General features: G+C 39.2%; 1 protein-coding gene across 4 annotated transcripts in view; it reads right to left on the reverse strand.

Annotated features, from left to right (window-relative positions):
• Window positions 1–16,795, reverse strand: part of DYM (dymeclin) — a 372,867-nt gene that overhangs the window by 202,536 nt on the left and 153,536 nt on the right. For all 4 annotated transcript variants that reach the window (XM_065932681.1, XM_065932680.1, XM_065932678.1 and 1 more), the window contains one exon: window positions 16,070–16,164. In XM_065932681.1, coding sequence (XP_065788753.1) covers window positions 16,070–16,164 — 95 coding nt within the window. The remainder of the gene's footprint in view (window positions 1–16,069; window positions 16,165–16,795) is intronic.

Consider the following 16,795-nt stretch of genomic DNA (forward strand, 5'->3'; position numbering starts at 1 on the left):
GCTTGGTGGACCAGTCATGTGAGAAAAATGAAGAGCCTCAGTCACCATCTCAAAAGACCCAGCTGACAGCTGGCATCACTTGCTAGCCAGGAGACTGGGTCACACTGAACACCCAGCCCAGCTGCTGTCTGAATGCAAGTCTGTGAAAAACCTGGAGTGAGACTCACTCGGTTAAGCATCAATCCACAGCACTGCGGGAGAGGACTGTGCATCGTGGTTTTAAGTTTTAGGGTGGTTTGTTACACAGCAATAGACAACCAGGACAAATTTATTTTAAAGCTACACCCAGGCAAGATGGGCAATAAACTTAGAAGACAATTTAGTAGTAACCGCACCAACTTCTGACTTTTAAAGATAGAAACCATGTGCTCTAACAGGGAATAAACATGATTTATATATTCTATACATCCCTTTTCTCTTCCAAACTCTAATAACTCTGTTCTCAATAAATATTTATTAAATGGAAGCATGAATAATACAAACATAGCCAGCTATTGATTATATTGATGGAAGGAAGTAGGGGTATAATTAATTCAGAAACAGTAGATATTTTAAAAGTATATACAGTGACCCCTGTGATACAAACATACTCACAGTCACTGTCTCCATCTCTTTCTCTAAAAGGGCATTAAAACAGTGATTCCTAAACTTATCTCAAGGCGCCTTGAGACCCTTGAAAAATTACTGAGGCCCCCAAAGAACTTTTTATATGTGGGATAAACCTATAAACATTAACTACAGTAGAAGTGAAACAGAAAAATCTAAAATACTTGTTAATTCATTTAAATATAATCATGAATACATTACATGCTAACATAAATAAAATAATGAAAAACAACTCCTTTCCAATACAAAAGAAAATGTGATGAAGAGGAGCATTATTTTTTATTTCTGTAAGTTTTTTTACTGTCTGGCTTAACAGAAAACAGATACTCCTGCCTACTTCTGAAGTCAAACCTCCTGCTATATATTTTTTTAATTGAAGTACACAAAGAAAATGTAGCCTCAAAAGGATATCAGCTTGGGAAAGGAAGCAGAATTTCAATGCCCTTTACAGAAAGGTGCAGACACTATTCTTTGCTGTTTCAATAAAACGAGTGGTAATTTCTTAAAGACAAGCTAAAAAGGTTGCATCAGACACCATATCAAAAAAACCTTTTGAGTCTGTTGCATTCAGATCCATTAGTCTAAATTTTTTGTACCTACATTTTGTACTTTTAATGACTCTTTTCACTCATACATAATTTTGAAACTTCATGTATTGGTCATTGGAAAAATACCACTTCACTGAGTTACACAGATCTCCCAAATGTCGATACACTGTTTCCGCAAAGTACCATGTGTATTAATATAATCGTCAATGTCATCACAAACATCTTTAATTATTGGGAAGCTGTCAAACTCGTGGTGCTAAAACAAGTTTTTTAAAATTCTATTTTTGCTTGTAAGTTCCAATTTTATCACTGGCAACCAACACTGGAGGTTGTCTTCTTGAAGTGACAGGCTCATTTTATTAATTTTCAAGAAAATGTCTGCCAAGTCTAAATAACCACAGATTGTCACTTGTTCTTTCACGGGAAAATGGTATACTATTAAAAAAAAAAAAAAAAAGGGCTGGTCCAGCTCACAGCTCCATCACACACATGATCACTGTAGTTCTGTATGCAATGGACATGTTTTCATGTGAACTTCATTTCATCACATAGAATATTACAAAGACATGGGCTCAAGCGTCAAGATTTATCACAACTAATCATTTTTACTGTTGTGGCTTTCTTTATCACCTGCAAATGTGTGACTGTGGAAAAATCAGTGATTCCCAGTATAGTCTGGTGCCACTGCCTTGATTTATGCTAAGGCACCAGTGTTTTTATAACACTGGTGCAAATGTCAGCACAGTGGAAATGGCACAGGATGTCTTATTATAAAGAATGGTTTAGATCCATGGCACCTCTGTGGTATGTGAAGGAAACACTGAGAACCTCCACACTGGTGTGATTCAAGAAAAAAAAGACTGTAGGAACTCTAGACAGTAGACATTCCACAAACTTGGGTTTAAAGTGTTGACATCTGTTTTTCCTTGTCAGTATTTATCAATGTCAGGTCTGCCATAAGGAGAAGAAATAACACTTTTAGGCTAGGGCCACTCAAGGATTCCGATTTCAGCTCTGTTACCCTCTGAGGTATCTGATCCTGAACATGTTTCCTTACCTATGAAACAGAAATTATGTACCACACACAGGGTTATAGTCACACTTGGAGAGTCTCCAAATAACAATGACAAGCACTGTGTGTAAGTCCTAAACTAAACAGGATTCTAAGTGACTAAGCACCAAAAATATGACTAAGGTCCATATCTGAACGGCAGTGGTGACAATGACTTTATTTTTCTCTCTACCACTTGAGGAGGGATCAAATCATAATAGATGTTCGTTAAAAACTCATCCTTTAAAACAATGCAGTTTTACTAGGTGAAGTGTCAGAAACTGCTTCAATACAAAGGAGGAAAAGGTAGAGACATAAAATAATGCCAGTCATGAATCAATGTATTTGCTGAATGGGAACCTAAAGATTCATTATAGTATTCTCTGTAAATACATTTTGAAGTTCCAAGCTAAAAAGGAAAAACCTGATCACTTATTTGAAAAGTTTTAAAACCTTGTCCACTGACTCCAGCTAACTTGATAATCTACAAATTCACAGGTTCAGCGAGTCCCTTTCTATACGCGTGCATTTTCCACAACACCACACAGCACACGCTTGCCTTGCCACTTCCCATCCCACTCCATCAGGGAAGCGCTGATCTTATCTGCATCTTCAGTCACATCAAATTTTAAAGTCATATGAGTATTTCAATAATCTGACAACTATAGCAAAACTTAAAGTTTTTAGAATAGGAAAATAAAGTTGCTCTAAGGTCAGCTTTCTAGAGAGCTTATGCAGCAATTGCTTTTATTTTAATACATATTTTTAAAAAATTTTATGAGCTTCCTCTAGGAATCAAGTTAGTTGAAGTTAAGTTTTGTGAGTTTTTCTGTAACTAGCTAAAAGGGAACCATATTTATATAAATGAAATCTTAACCTAGGAGAGCAAGACCATGGGAGAAAAGAACCACCTCCCTTATCACCGGTATAAAAGCAGGAAAACTTGAGCATCACCTGACTGGGGAAGGCTGCAGTGGTAGTCAGGTCAGCTGTCTGCTTTCTCCCTTGTAGCCCTGTCATCAGTGCACTTCTTATGCTGCCCTGTGGTTATTAATCCACTGCCTTGGCCAGATTAGAAACTCTTTGAAAGCAGAGCACAAATATATGACACGAATCTCCCATGACCAGCAATGTCTAACACAAAGCAGACGTAGAAAATATTTGATAAATGACTAAATGACCCCTAAATACCTACCCTTGTTTTAAAAAATCACAATCATGTCATAAAATACTCCATGAAGAAAACATTATTAGAAGCAGTTACTCTATAGTCTCTCAAAGGGTACATTTAGAATCTCAGTAATTTATTTACGACTAAGTGACTCTAAATGGAAAACCTGTAATGATATGAAGGTCTCTGAACTACCTTATATACAAAGGTCCCATGATTATGCTTAAGTAGTGAATAATGAATGACAGGGTTATGTACACTTCTGAATTTCTAGGACTACTGAGTACATGAAAGTTCATGAAGTGAATAATATACAAATGTTCCTGGGCTTCAGTATGATGTTTATGTTTGACTAATGAAGGTAAGAAAACAAGCACTCCTGGTAGTTACAATGGAAAAATTTAACAGGAGTGTCATATTGGGTTCCTACAGTAGTTTATCTTAACTTGTGGGTCTCAAACTGAAAAAGTCCTTCAGATCCTCTTCAACCAGAATTCCTAAGAAGGTGTGAGTTTGGCTAATCAATCAACCTCTCTCCTACATGTTTAGGAAGGTGTTGTCTGTGTGCCATCTTTGGAAGAACTGAGCAAACTCACTCATCTCATTCTCCACAGGGCTGGACTCCCTCACGGAACCCCAACTGAGAAAAGCTGCTACAGTACTACAAAGAGTCTCAGATGCCCCTCATTCACCCTGGACTCTTCTCAGTCACTAAAAGTCAACAATTTTTTAAAAATACATCAACAAGGGGATCACATGCTTAGAAAGATAGAAAATAACTTACCCAGGACAGGATGTGATATTAAAATACCTTGTACAGAAATTATTTGCATGCTTTTAGTTTAAAGCTTCATTTATAAGAAGCACTTGACAATGGGAGGTAGTACAGTATTGCGGTGGAGAGAAAAAGGCTTAAATCCCAGTATTCTCACTGTTCAGCAAGGCGGCCATAAACTAACTACTTGTCTGAAACTTAAGTTTCTTCACTATCAAATGAAAATAACAGTACATGTATCATCACATAATACAAATAACATGTACAGGGCCCAGTGTGTAGTACATGGCAGTTACCAGCTGTACAAAAATAAATAAAAACAAAAATAACAACAGTGGTCTATATGGCATGTTGTTTTCTCCTCACCTAGAGCCAAAGATTTTAACTATTTTCTTTAAATCCAGTCAGTGTCAGAATTTCATCATTCATTCCAATACCTACTGAACCACCATAAGCAAGACGTGGTACTGTCTGTTCTCTAACAAGAAAGAATTTTTTCCTTCTGGTAATTCCTAAATGACTGCTATTGAAAAGACAATATATTCTAAGTGCTTTAGGCATAATAACCCATTTATTCCTCATGGCAGTCCTAGGAGGATATTCCCGTTTTGTAAATGAGGAAATTGAGGCCCATTAAGTGAATAAACAAATGTTAAATGCTCAGAGTACTCATCGTGATTGGTGGTGGGGAGTATTTACCTACCTCTGCAGTATTTGCCTTTTCCCAGCTATCCTTCCATTTGCCCTAAAGCCACATTCTCCCTTCCCTCATGGGTCACTGGCTCAAGTATAATATATCCGATTCTCCGTGTATTTATATTGAACACGAGTCGTTTTAAATCTCTTACCATTCTGTTTACTCTCAGTTCTCCTCTTAGCACAACCCTTGGGTTTGTTTTGCCTTGGAAAATGCTTTTTAACAAAGTCCATGAAGCACGTGCAATTCATCAAGAAGGAAAAGGCTTCAGTAAGTCATTTTTATTTCTCTAACCTGACCTTAGCATTATTAGCGTATCAGGTATCACAACTATGTGCATATGGGGAAGGAGGGAAATATGTGTGCATGAACATACACCTTTTTTCTCTTTTGTTCTGGGAGGAATACTAGGCAAGGAGCCGGGAGGCCTGATTGCTCCATCTGCTTCTGCAGTAGTGTTCACCAACACTAGTCATATAATAAATCTAGGTGTCAATACGCTGCATGTAAAATGTGCAAACTTCTCTTAGATGTTCTTTAAAGGTCCTTCCAAATATAAAATTTCATGATTTGTGTTTAATACCAAAATATTTGGGTAATGTCAAAGCCATTCAGAAACAAGGTTTTAAGGGCTGCATTCATGACACTAACTCCAGAGCTGGAGATTCACTGTGACACATAGACAACCCAGAGGCTAGGGAGGCCAGGCAGTCCTTTACTGCTCCTTAGATACATAAAGCCAATGTATTAGCAAGTGAGATATAAAAGCTACAACAGGATCAACTAAGCTACCTAATGACCTGATGACAGATTTTTCCAATTGGCAACAGAAAGGCATAACTAGGTACTAAGACTACAGGGGAAGAGTTCCCCACAGTTCTCTGATGTTTCTGCACATCTTGTAAGCAGAGGCATTAACAGCCTGGTGCTCTGGGTTTTCTTTTCATGGACTTTGTAGAGTGAACAGACACAGAAAGTAGAAATAATGATACCCTCAAAAACAGAGGACAGTTTGCTGCTATCAAATATTTTAAGGGTGTCTCCATCCAAAGCAGAGTTTGCGCAGGTTTGCTTGCAACCTATTATAAAAGATGGGGTTTCCTAAACTCTCATAGCTCAGTTGGTAAAGAAACCGCCTGCAACGCAGGAGATCCCGGTTGGACTCCTGGGTCAGGAAGATCCCCTGGAGAAGGGAAAGGCTACCCACTCCAGTATTCTGGCCTGGAGAATTCCATGGACTGTATAGTCCATGGGGTGGCAAAGAGTCAGACAGGACTGAGCAACTTTCACTTTCCTAAGCTCAGGGTTCTCTACTGTAATGCAAACCACTACATGTGCACATGTCACCTGACCCTGGTCACGCTGTGCTGTTAAGCATGGGGAACCTCACGAGAAAATGAGGATACTCTGGTTCACACTACTGTGAGCAATAAACTGTCCTTTGTCTCTGACTCACTCATGAAATCTTGAGTCTCTACCAGGACTCACAAAACTGGGATGGCTCATTTGTTAACCTGAAGCTAGAGTAAGAATCTCCGATCCTTCACAGTAGTACACAGGAACGCGGGGTAGACAATTATAGGCTAAGAGAACAAAGTCTGAACTCTCCCATTACCTCTGTAATGTGACTGCAACATTTTATAAAGCGCTATGCAAATTAATGTTTAACTTCCCATGTGACAATTTAGTCCACAAAGATCAAATTTTACTTAAAAGAAATCAAAATTCAGATGAATGTATGAGATGCTTCTTTAAAAACTGACATTTTGAATGTGCAGCAGTCTAAACTGAAGCTTAAACATTCAGTTACAAACTTTTTACATGTCCCCTCAAATCTACCAAGATGCTACGCTGTATGATGGTAGGAATCTCTGAACAGTAAGACATTTTCTATTGGAAACTTACAAGTTTTCAACTGGGAGCTGTCTAAATGCTCTCAATTTAACTTCTAAAGAAAGGGCTAAAATGAAAAGCAAACCATAACACAGCTTTTCTTAAAAAATGTAGCTACCTTCAAAGTACCACTGGCTGTAGGAAGTGCAGGAAGCCAGATTTTTAAGGCAAAACATTCCTCTTCTTCCTTTTCTGGCTACTGCTTTGCCAAGAGCAAACAAGGATGAGCAAAGACCAAAGCAATGGAGAAACTGGAACTACTTTATGGCCCAGGCACTGGGCTAGAACAAGTTAATTCTGTCTTTTAAAAAATAAATCACATAAGTTTAAAAGAAATACACTGCAAAACCACTGCTCAGATCTCTTACCAATACAAAATAAAATACTATCATTTAACCCATTTGAAAAACAAAACAAAAACATCGTATCTATATTCAATGAGGTCTTCACTGTCTATTTTTCCCAAATATTTCCCTCAATTTGATGATCCTTTGGGAAAGGAATCAGAATCTAGGGATATTAACAGAAAGCAAAAAATTTTTTGTACGAAAGCTATGTAGATTTATTTTTAGACTAAAATGACTTCAAAATGTTATCATAAAGTAGAGCTACAAAAGATTTTATAAGCCAATTATTAATTTGACAACACTACAACAAAGTAGGTATCATATATCATCTTAGAGATGGAAAACAGAAGTTAAACAACTTACCAAGATTTTAGAAACAAAACTGAATTATTTGTTATAACTCTTAATATTAGATAATCTTCCCTAAAGAAACAATTTCCTGACTACAATGAAATCAGATAATGGTATGAGGCTGAAACTGAATTAAGTTTTAAAAAATAAAACCAATATGACTGTACACTTAATTTCTAGATACAATGAATGGCATTAGTTTGAAATTAAAATGTAAACAAATACGAAACTAAAGAAGACCTTGGCAGTGGTAGGTATGTAGCAAAAGCTCAATAGATACATACTAAATTGCAAGTAAAATCTAACATCAAGGATTAGATGTAAGAAAAACATTAAACATTTCAGACTGAAAGATACACAGTTCTTGTCCTTTCCATGTTTATTTTCCAGGAACATATCCATATACTCATATACTATGCATTGCAAGACCTGACACATCCATACCTTTCTCAATTATCCAGTTCAAGTAAGAAAGAGAGAAAGAGAGAAAAGGAAGGGGAGGACGGGGAAAAGACCCTCCAGTCTTCGCTACTATAACCTTAAGGACTTAGCTACATAAGGAAGCTGGAATGAGAGCTTGAGAGCAGCAGATGGAATAACCAAAGGCCTGTCCACCCTAGGTTACAGAGAACCACCTGTTTCAGAACCCCCAGAGGGTTGGGGTCAATGGTCCCATGGCAGGTGAGTTACTCTCATTAACAAATGTTCTGCCAGTCTTTCCATGAAGTGCTGGGGAGTGAGCATGGGCTTCTAATCTGGGCAAACTTGTGACAGCACTTATCAGCTGTGCAACACCAACACCCTAAATTATATAAGCCTCCAGACTTTCACCAGTCCTAAGTTTAACAAAAGAGACAAGTAATGAGACACTACAGGTGACAGGTATGAATTCACCATCAAAGGGACCTTATATTTTAAAATAAGACAGCATTCCTGAAACACCAAAATCAGAAGAAACAACCAGTGTTACTATATCTGAAATTTTTTTTTTTAAATATTATTTTATTAGTTGGAGGCCAATCACTTCACAACATTTCAGTGGGTTTTGTCATACATTGACATGAATCAGCCATAGAGTTACACGTATTCCCCATCCCGATCCCCCCTCCCACCTCCCTCTCCACCCGATTCCTCAGGGTCCTCCCAGTGCACCAGGCCGGAGCACTTGACTCATGCATCCCACCTGGGCTGGTGGTCTGTTTCACCATAGATAATATACATGCTGTTCTTTCAAAACATCCCACCCTCACGTTCTCCCCCAGAGTTCAAAAGTCTGTTCTGTACTTCTGTGTCTCTTTTTCTGTTTTGCATATAGGGTTATCGCTACCATCTATCTAAATTCCATATATATGTGTTAGTATGCTGTAATGTTCTTTATCTTTCTGGCTTACTTCACTCTGTTTAATGGGCTCCAGTTTCATCCATCTCATTAGAACTGATTCAAATGAATTCTTTTTAACGGCTGAGTAATATTCCATGGTGTATATATATCTGAATATTTTATGTTGTATAATAAAATGCATCCCAACAACAAAACATCCATTTTGCTCCTTAACATTCTCTTGTATGTTTCCAGTTCAATGTATTAGTTGGTTCAGAAAAAGACAAAAAATAACTCCTGAAGACTTAAATGAGTGGGGACAAAAGTGAGGAAGCCTAAGATGGTAACCTAATACTAGAGTGTATTTAAAAGCAAATTTTCCAACTTTCTTTGACTCCATCGACTATTCTAAAAGATCTAAATTTGTTGAAAACAGAGGAACTAACCACCCAGCGTTAAATAAGTCAACCTGTGCTTTTTATAGTCTTCAAAAAAAGCTGAGTTATATATACACACACACACACACATATATATACATGTATACCATCACATGTGCAGAGCAAACAAGCTGTCTTACAGAAACCACCAACTTGCGCTAGACAGAGAAAAGATGGGAAGCAGCGACTGTGGTTAAAACCTGAAGAGTGTGTGTTTACTGCTGGCGGGTGTTTACAGTAAGAAAAGGAGGCATAAATTATGGACTAAGAATTTAAAATTTTTTTTAATTACATGATCAGATTTTACCAAAAATATCCCAACAGCACTGTACTGCTCTAACTAAATAGTTTCAATTACAATCTACTCTATGTTTTATATTATTTTATTCTCAGGAAATTTAAAAGACCATAAAGTTTTCAGTGATAGATTTTGTCATTAACTTCACAGGTTTCAAGCAGCAGCAAATATCTGCAAAATGGGATGAATCAATTTAGATGAAGTCTCAGAATGATGAGTGTCAGAACTAAGCTTTAAATTCAGGATGCCAGCCCATCCTCTAAGAATCCGTCCTTAGCTATTTATTAAAATCCTCTTGTGTGCCTACTGACAGGTACTCTCGAAAAGTGATCCAAAGAAATCCAAGAGAGATCCTTTACCCCCCAGTAATTACTACTCTGCTTAAGCAACAAGACTTACAACTTGGGCCAGCTCCGTGAGTCACAAGGACCTACACCGGCCAGGTCAAGACTCTTAAGTTCTCTCTCCCCGACCCTCTACTCTGTGAGAATCCATATTTTCTAACATGTGACTTTTTCCTTTCCCTGGCCCCTTTCCTCTCCATTTCTACCTTAGAAACTAGCTCCCAGACCAGAAACTGATTGTGTGACTGCTGCTGCTGCTGCTAAGTCACTTCAGTCATGACTCTGTGCGACCCCATAGACGGCAGCCCACCAGGCTCCCCCGTCCCTGGGATTCTCCAGGCAAGAACACTGGAGTGGGTTGCCATTTCCTTCTCCAATGCATGAAAGTGAAAAGTGAAAGTGAAGTCTCTCAGTTGTGTCCGACTCTTCGCGACCCCATGGACTGCAGCCTACCAGGCTCCTCCATCCATGGGATTTTCCAGGCAAGAGTACTGGGGTGGGGTGCCATTGCCTTCTCGATGTGATTGCTAGACTGCTACAAAGAAATAAACAGCCAGATAGGTGGGTCTGAAGAAAAAAAAGGCCTATTGGTGGTGCTGTACTGGTGGTGGCGGTGGAGGGCACCTGACCACTGCAGGTTCAAGATAAAACAGAAGAGAGGGCAAGGAACCTGGTGGGAAAGAATCTACAGAAAGAAGAGGTGACACCAGGAACTGCCTCAACTTCTTTCTAATACCAGACCACAATTATCCAGACACAAGAGTGCAACTATGAGAGAGGAGGGAACTATAATGATTCAGTAGGGACAGAGGGCTAAGCATCAAGTATCAATACAAGATGAAGAGCAAAGGGCAGGCGACTCCCTGCTGGTCCAGTGGCTAACAGTTCACGCTCCCAACACAGGGGGCCTAGGTTTGATCCCTGGTCAGGGAACTAGATCCCACATGAAAACAACTAAGAGCGTACATGTCACAACTAAGACCCGGGGAAAGCCACTCAGTCCTGTCCAACTCTGCAACTTCTTCATGGACTATACAGTCCATGAAATTCTCCAGGCCAGAATACTGGAGTAGGCAGCTGTTCCCTTCTTCAGGGGATCTTTCCAATCCAGGGATCAAACCCACGTCTCCCACATTGCAGGCAGGATCTTCACCAGCTAAGCCACCAGAAAAGCCCAGGGAAGACCCAGTGCTGCCAAATAAATAAATAAATAAATTTTTAAAAAAGCAAAGGGCAGGGCTCAGATCACGTCACTCTAGGACAAGGCTGCTCAGCCCCAGCACTTCTGACAGTTGGGGATAGACAGTTCTTTGCTGTCAAGTGTATTACAGGATATTTGGCAATATCCCTGGCCTCTACCCACTAGATGTCAGTAGCAACCTCCTCCCCAGTTGTGCCTACAGAAAAAACAAAATAGCAAGAAAACAAAACAACAACAAAAACACCTTGACTCTCAACGTTGCCCGATGTACCCTGAGGGCAAAAACTACCTGTGTCTGAGAGCCATGACTTTGAGGAGGCTGAATTTTTACCAGCTGGCAACAGGAAGCCCCTTAAGGATTTTAAGCATAGGAAGCAATACAGATTTGCTTTTCAAATGAATGGAGCACTGTAGAGATCAACTGTAGAGGAGCTGGGAGGGAAGCAAAAGGACAAGGCCAACTAAAGAACTAGCTTGGGATAAAGATGATAAACACATGAACCAAGACAGGGTAAACCAGAAAAGAGGGCATAAAGGCTAGCTACAAAGGTAGAGTTAAGAATGCCAGGGCCCAGTCAGATAGAGCATTTGACGAGAAGGAATAAATCCTACAGAATTATTTGTAGGTATCTGACTTGGCAATTTAGATGGCTGCAGTGAGGGACACTATCTTGGATAGGGAATTTAACAGGAAGAGCACGTTCAAAAATGAATTTTGTTTTAAACACAATAAAAGTCTGACAAAAGTATGGAACATCCAAGTAGCAAAGTTAGAAGAGCTAGGGCTAATGTGACCAACAGTTAACATGGTGAACACTACGCATCACTTTACAAATATTCATTGAGATAGCAACTACTGTCACCCCATGAAGGAACTTCTCCAAGATGCCATAGCTAGTCAGTTTTGAAGCTGAGGTCCCAAACTCTGAGTCTGTGCTCTTAACCACTACACTATACTGCCTGCCTCAGGAAAAAGGAGAAAAGACTGGGATTATAAATGTAGATCTGGATGGTTTTCAGTATAAAAGCGCACAGTAGGTAAAGTCACAGGCACAGATGTGAACTCCCAAGAAAAATGAGCAAAGAGAGAAGAACCCAATATGAAATACTGGATAAAAGTATGTGTGTGTTAGTCACTCAGTCGTGTCTGACTCTTTGCGACCTCATGGACTGTAACCTGACAGGCTGCTCTGTCCATGGGGATTCTCCAGGCAAGAAAACGGGAGTCGGTTGCCATGTCCTCCTCCAGGAGATCTTCCCAACCCAGGGATCAAACCCAGATCTCCTATATTGCAGGTGGATTCTTTACCATCTGAGCCACTAGGGAAGCCCAAGAATACTGGAACAGGTAGCCTATCCTTTCTCCAGGGGATCTTCCCAACCCAAGAATTGAACTGGGGTCTCCTGCATTGCAGGTGGATTCTTTACCAGCTGAGCTACCAGGGGCCAAAGCTAGAGGAGCCAGAGGAAGGAGCCGTGGGGGAGGAGGTGATGGGATGAGAGAGGCAACAGGGAAAGTCTTAAGGGCAAGAAGTACATGATAATGTATTTGTAACTCACAACAATCTCTTGCATATAATCTATTCCACATCAATATTTTAACTGAGTTAATAACCCTACAGTTCCAAATAATGATCATATCAAATATCCACACTCACAGTACTTTCAAAAAATTTCACATGTGAGCAATACCCATACCATGTATGTTTGCAGTTTCTCTAGAATACCAAGGATTTGTGGAAGACACAGTGTCATTTAACATGAAACAACACCTTAGATACCATATGAAATCATTCCATGTATTTATGTCCGGCTAAGAAGATTTTTTAAAGCTTTATTCACATCTAACTTTCACAGCAATGAGACACGTCATTCTGTTTTGCATTTTGTTGATGAGCACAGGAAATACTGACTCCTCTAGGTTTTGCAAAGGATGGATAAACTGTGCAGTCTCTTCCTAAAAAAGGATTTAGGAAACGTAAATGTGAAAACTAATGACTTCTCACACTTGAAGGAGCTGCTATAGCATCTGGTGGGTCTTGAGCTGTGCTGCTGTAATAAATCTCCTGTGTATCTAAACAGTTTTGGGTTATGCATTCCTTACTATACTTTACAATTTTATATCCTAAACACAAACATTTAGTGGAGAATGAGTTTCCTCAAGATACAAAAAAATCTTGCTCCCACTTCCAATTCAAGACAAGTGTTTCCTAAGGAACTAAATCTTATTTCCAAGCCCAAACTCAAAGTACTTTCCAAACTTTAAGGCATGAGCAAGCCATTCAGGGATCTCGTGGAAATGGAAGGCTCTGATTCAACAGATTTGAAGTTGGGCCAACTCTCTGCCTTTTTAACAAGTTCCCTCCAACATGATACAGATGCTCTGGTCTAGCTACTCCACTGTGGCACCTGAACCAGAAGCACTGACCGCACTGGGGAACCGTGAGAACTGCACAGCCTTCAGTATAACACACAACAGACAGACATCAACTGCTAACACTGATAACTCTACACATTTAAAGCCTTTCTTTTCAAATCCATTTACAACTCATTCATTGACTTTCCTGTTTTGTTTTTTTGTTGGTACAGAAAATGAGACCTTCTTTTCTTTCTATTCCTTCCATTATCCTGAACTGTGAATCCAATAGCAATAGCAATAGCAATCCAAACCCCTCCGCAAGAAGGACCCAGCTGGTTCTTCCAAGTTTCTCTCCTATAATCCCTGCACCGGTCCACAACACACCAAATGAATTAAGTGGTTATCTTCTAAATGTAAATCACGCTCTCCCACCTCTTGTTTTGGGTTGTGTGGCTGATGCTCTCCCCTATCAGGGCAGACTCTAGAGCTGGCCCTCTCTATTTACTTTGCCCAATTTTTTAGTGAGATGTGACCTCACCATTCTCTGAACCAACCCCTCACACTCATTGCAGAGATTTTTCTTTGCACTCCAATATTTACTACATTCTGCTGGAATTTAACATATGTTGGTTTTCTGTCTTGTCTTGGCTACTGAATTACAAGCTATGCAAGGGTAGGAATTCTTATAACTAATTTTGATACCCTTTGCACTGCCTAACACAGTTGTGCACTAAATACTAAAAAAAAACAGCTCCAGTAAAATGAATTAAAGCACTACCCCTTAATGATAATAAACTTGATATAAATATTCCCAAATCACAAATTTAATGACATTTCTTATTTCTCCAAATACCATTGGCTTTCTACGTTAGTCAGCACAGAAATTTGAGCTCCAAAGTTGAATCCAAAGTCAGTCAAACAGACAATCTCTCAAGTACAAACCAAAAAAATAAAATAAAATTCAAAATAGTGTACTATTAAAACAGTGAGTCAAATAAAATTATCTTGTGCTAAATCCTGAAGACAAATAGACTAAGAACATAAGTTAATTATGACTAATTATTAAAAATGAGCCCAGGTCAATAACTGTCTCTAACCAAAGGATGGAAAGTGAGATCTGAGTTTAAAAGTGACATGGAGGAGTCGGGTGGGGAGGGAGGTGGGAGAGGGGATCGGGATGGGGAATACGTGTAACTATATGGCTGATTCATGTCAATGTATGACAAAACCCACTGAAATGTTGTAAAGTGATTGGCCTCCAACTAATAAAATAATATTTAAAAAAAAAAAAAAAAAAAAAATAAAAGTGACATGGAGTTGTGATACTCACCAATGACTGGAACGTAACTAATCATCAGGGCTGCACTGCCTCAAAATCAAGAATTAAAAGAAAGGATCTAGTATCACTGAATACATCACAAATGTTCTGCTTGGCAGTTGCAAGGACAATACTGAGCATCCTGCCTGAAGATGAAAAAGTACCCATATTTGTTAAATCTTGCAAATGATATTCATTCATTGACTTGTTAATTAGTTTTCCTAACCTGAAAGATTGTCTTTGGCAAAGAATAGGGAAGGGATGGGAGTGTCTGGCGATGTTTGACAAGTAGAGTAATGGCTTCCTCAGAATGTCCACATCTACCCTTCATGAACCTATGAATATTTGACCTTACAAGGAAAAAGGGACTCTAGTTGTGATTCAGCTGAGGATCTTGAGGTGGATAGATCACCCTACATTATTCAGGTAGGGTCAAGGCATTCACAAGAGTCCTCAAAGTAGAAGAGGTCACTGAAGTGATGAGATGTGAGGAGGACTCAACAACATACTGTTGCTGGCTTTGAAAACACAGGAAGGGGCCATGAGCCAAGGAATGTGGGCAGCTTCTGGTAACTGGAAAAGGCAAGGAAAGAGATTCTCCTCGAGGGCCTTCAGAAAAGGTAGCAGCCCTCCTGATATCTTGGTTCTAGCCTGGTGAGACCGCTGTTGAATGTCTAACCTACAGAATTGTATAATAAATGTGTTTTTTTCATTTGTTTATTTTAATTGGAAGCTAATTACTTTACAATACGGTAGTGGTTTTTGCCATACAATGTGTGCTGCTTTAAGCCCCTAATCTGTGGTAATCCATTATGGCAGCAATGCATGCATGCATGCTTAGTTGCTTCAGTCGTGTCCAACTCTTTGCAACTCCATGAACTGTAGCCCGCCAGGCTCTTCTGTCCATGGGATTTCCCAGGCAAGAATACTGGAATGGGTTGCCATTTCTTTCTCCAGCAACAGGAAATAATAAAATGGTTAACTGCTATGAAAAAAAATTCTCTAAAACAAGTAGATAACTCCTTTTTAAAAGGGCAGAGTGATGCTCAGCAAATATGTGAATCAAGATTTAGTCTGCATTATTAAGAAATAGACCTGCTCCTCTGCAAAAGGCCATCACACAAGCTTAAACCTAGATTTTTATAAAAAGGTTGAAAGCAAATACGACTGACTTTGATTAAAATGTCTGAGTTAGAAAACAAAGCAGAACAAGGTATTTTCAACCAAACAAGAAGGTGATTAAAAATTAAGTAGAAAAATGTTATATTCCTCCTAGATAGCCTTTTAAAAGGGACCACCATAGTATTCTTTTCAAAAAGCCAAAACCGCATCTCTTTCTTAGCTGTGTTTACCTGACGATCCTCTGGGCAGCATACTGATGGAGGGAACGAAACTGCGCAGACATATTCGCTAAAGCCGCCAGACAGTTTGTGTGAAGGTACTTGTCCTGCCAGAGAGCAGACGTTTAGAACACACATCAGAGAGCAGAAGTTTAAAACACACATCAGGTCTTCTAGACATTTTCAGCAAGGTTAACCAGAAACAAGTGGAAAGTCAACTGTCACTCATTTCAGAGAATTCAGACCCACAATCCGTTTCTTTTAATTCTAAAACCTGTAAAGTGCAGAAAGTTTTTTCACCACTAATTTGGAAGCAACATCTGGCACAAAAGACGATGATGGTATTTATAGTCTTCATTAAGCCCACCCTGGAGAAGAATGAAATATTTCACTGCAGAAATATTAATGTCTAGTTACAGTGTGCAGCTCCAGAACCTAACGATTACATATTGTGTAGCATAAGAACTATAAATATCTTTCTAAAATAAAAAAATTCTCCATTCTAAAACACACATGTGGCCCCAAGAGCTTCAGATAAAAGATTGTGGACATGTAGAATTTCAGATAAAAGATTGTAGACATGTATCTACGTCAGCCTCCCAGAAGGGAGTAACTGAAAATGGTGCAGTAAACTTGACCATTTCCCTGAGCTATGAATTCTGTATACTTCCTAGTGGCTGGAGCTGACATCTGCTCTAAGGTATACCAAATACAACCTAGTTCAAATTTTCCTTTCAC

This window comes from Muntiacus reevesi, chromosome 4, assembly GCF_963930625.1.
Source record: "Muntiacus reevesi chromosome 4, mMunRee1.1, whole genome shotgun sequence".
Lineage (NCBI taxonomy): Eukaryota > Metazoa > Chordata > Mammalia > Artiodactyla > Cervidae > Muntiacus > Muntiacus reevesi.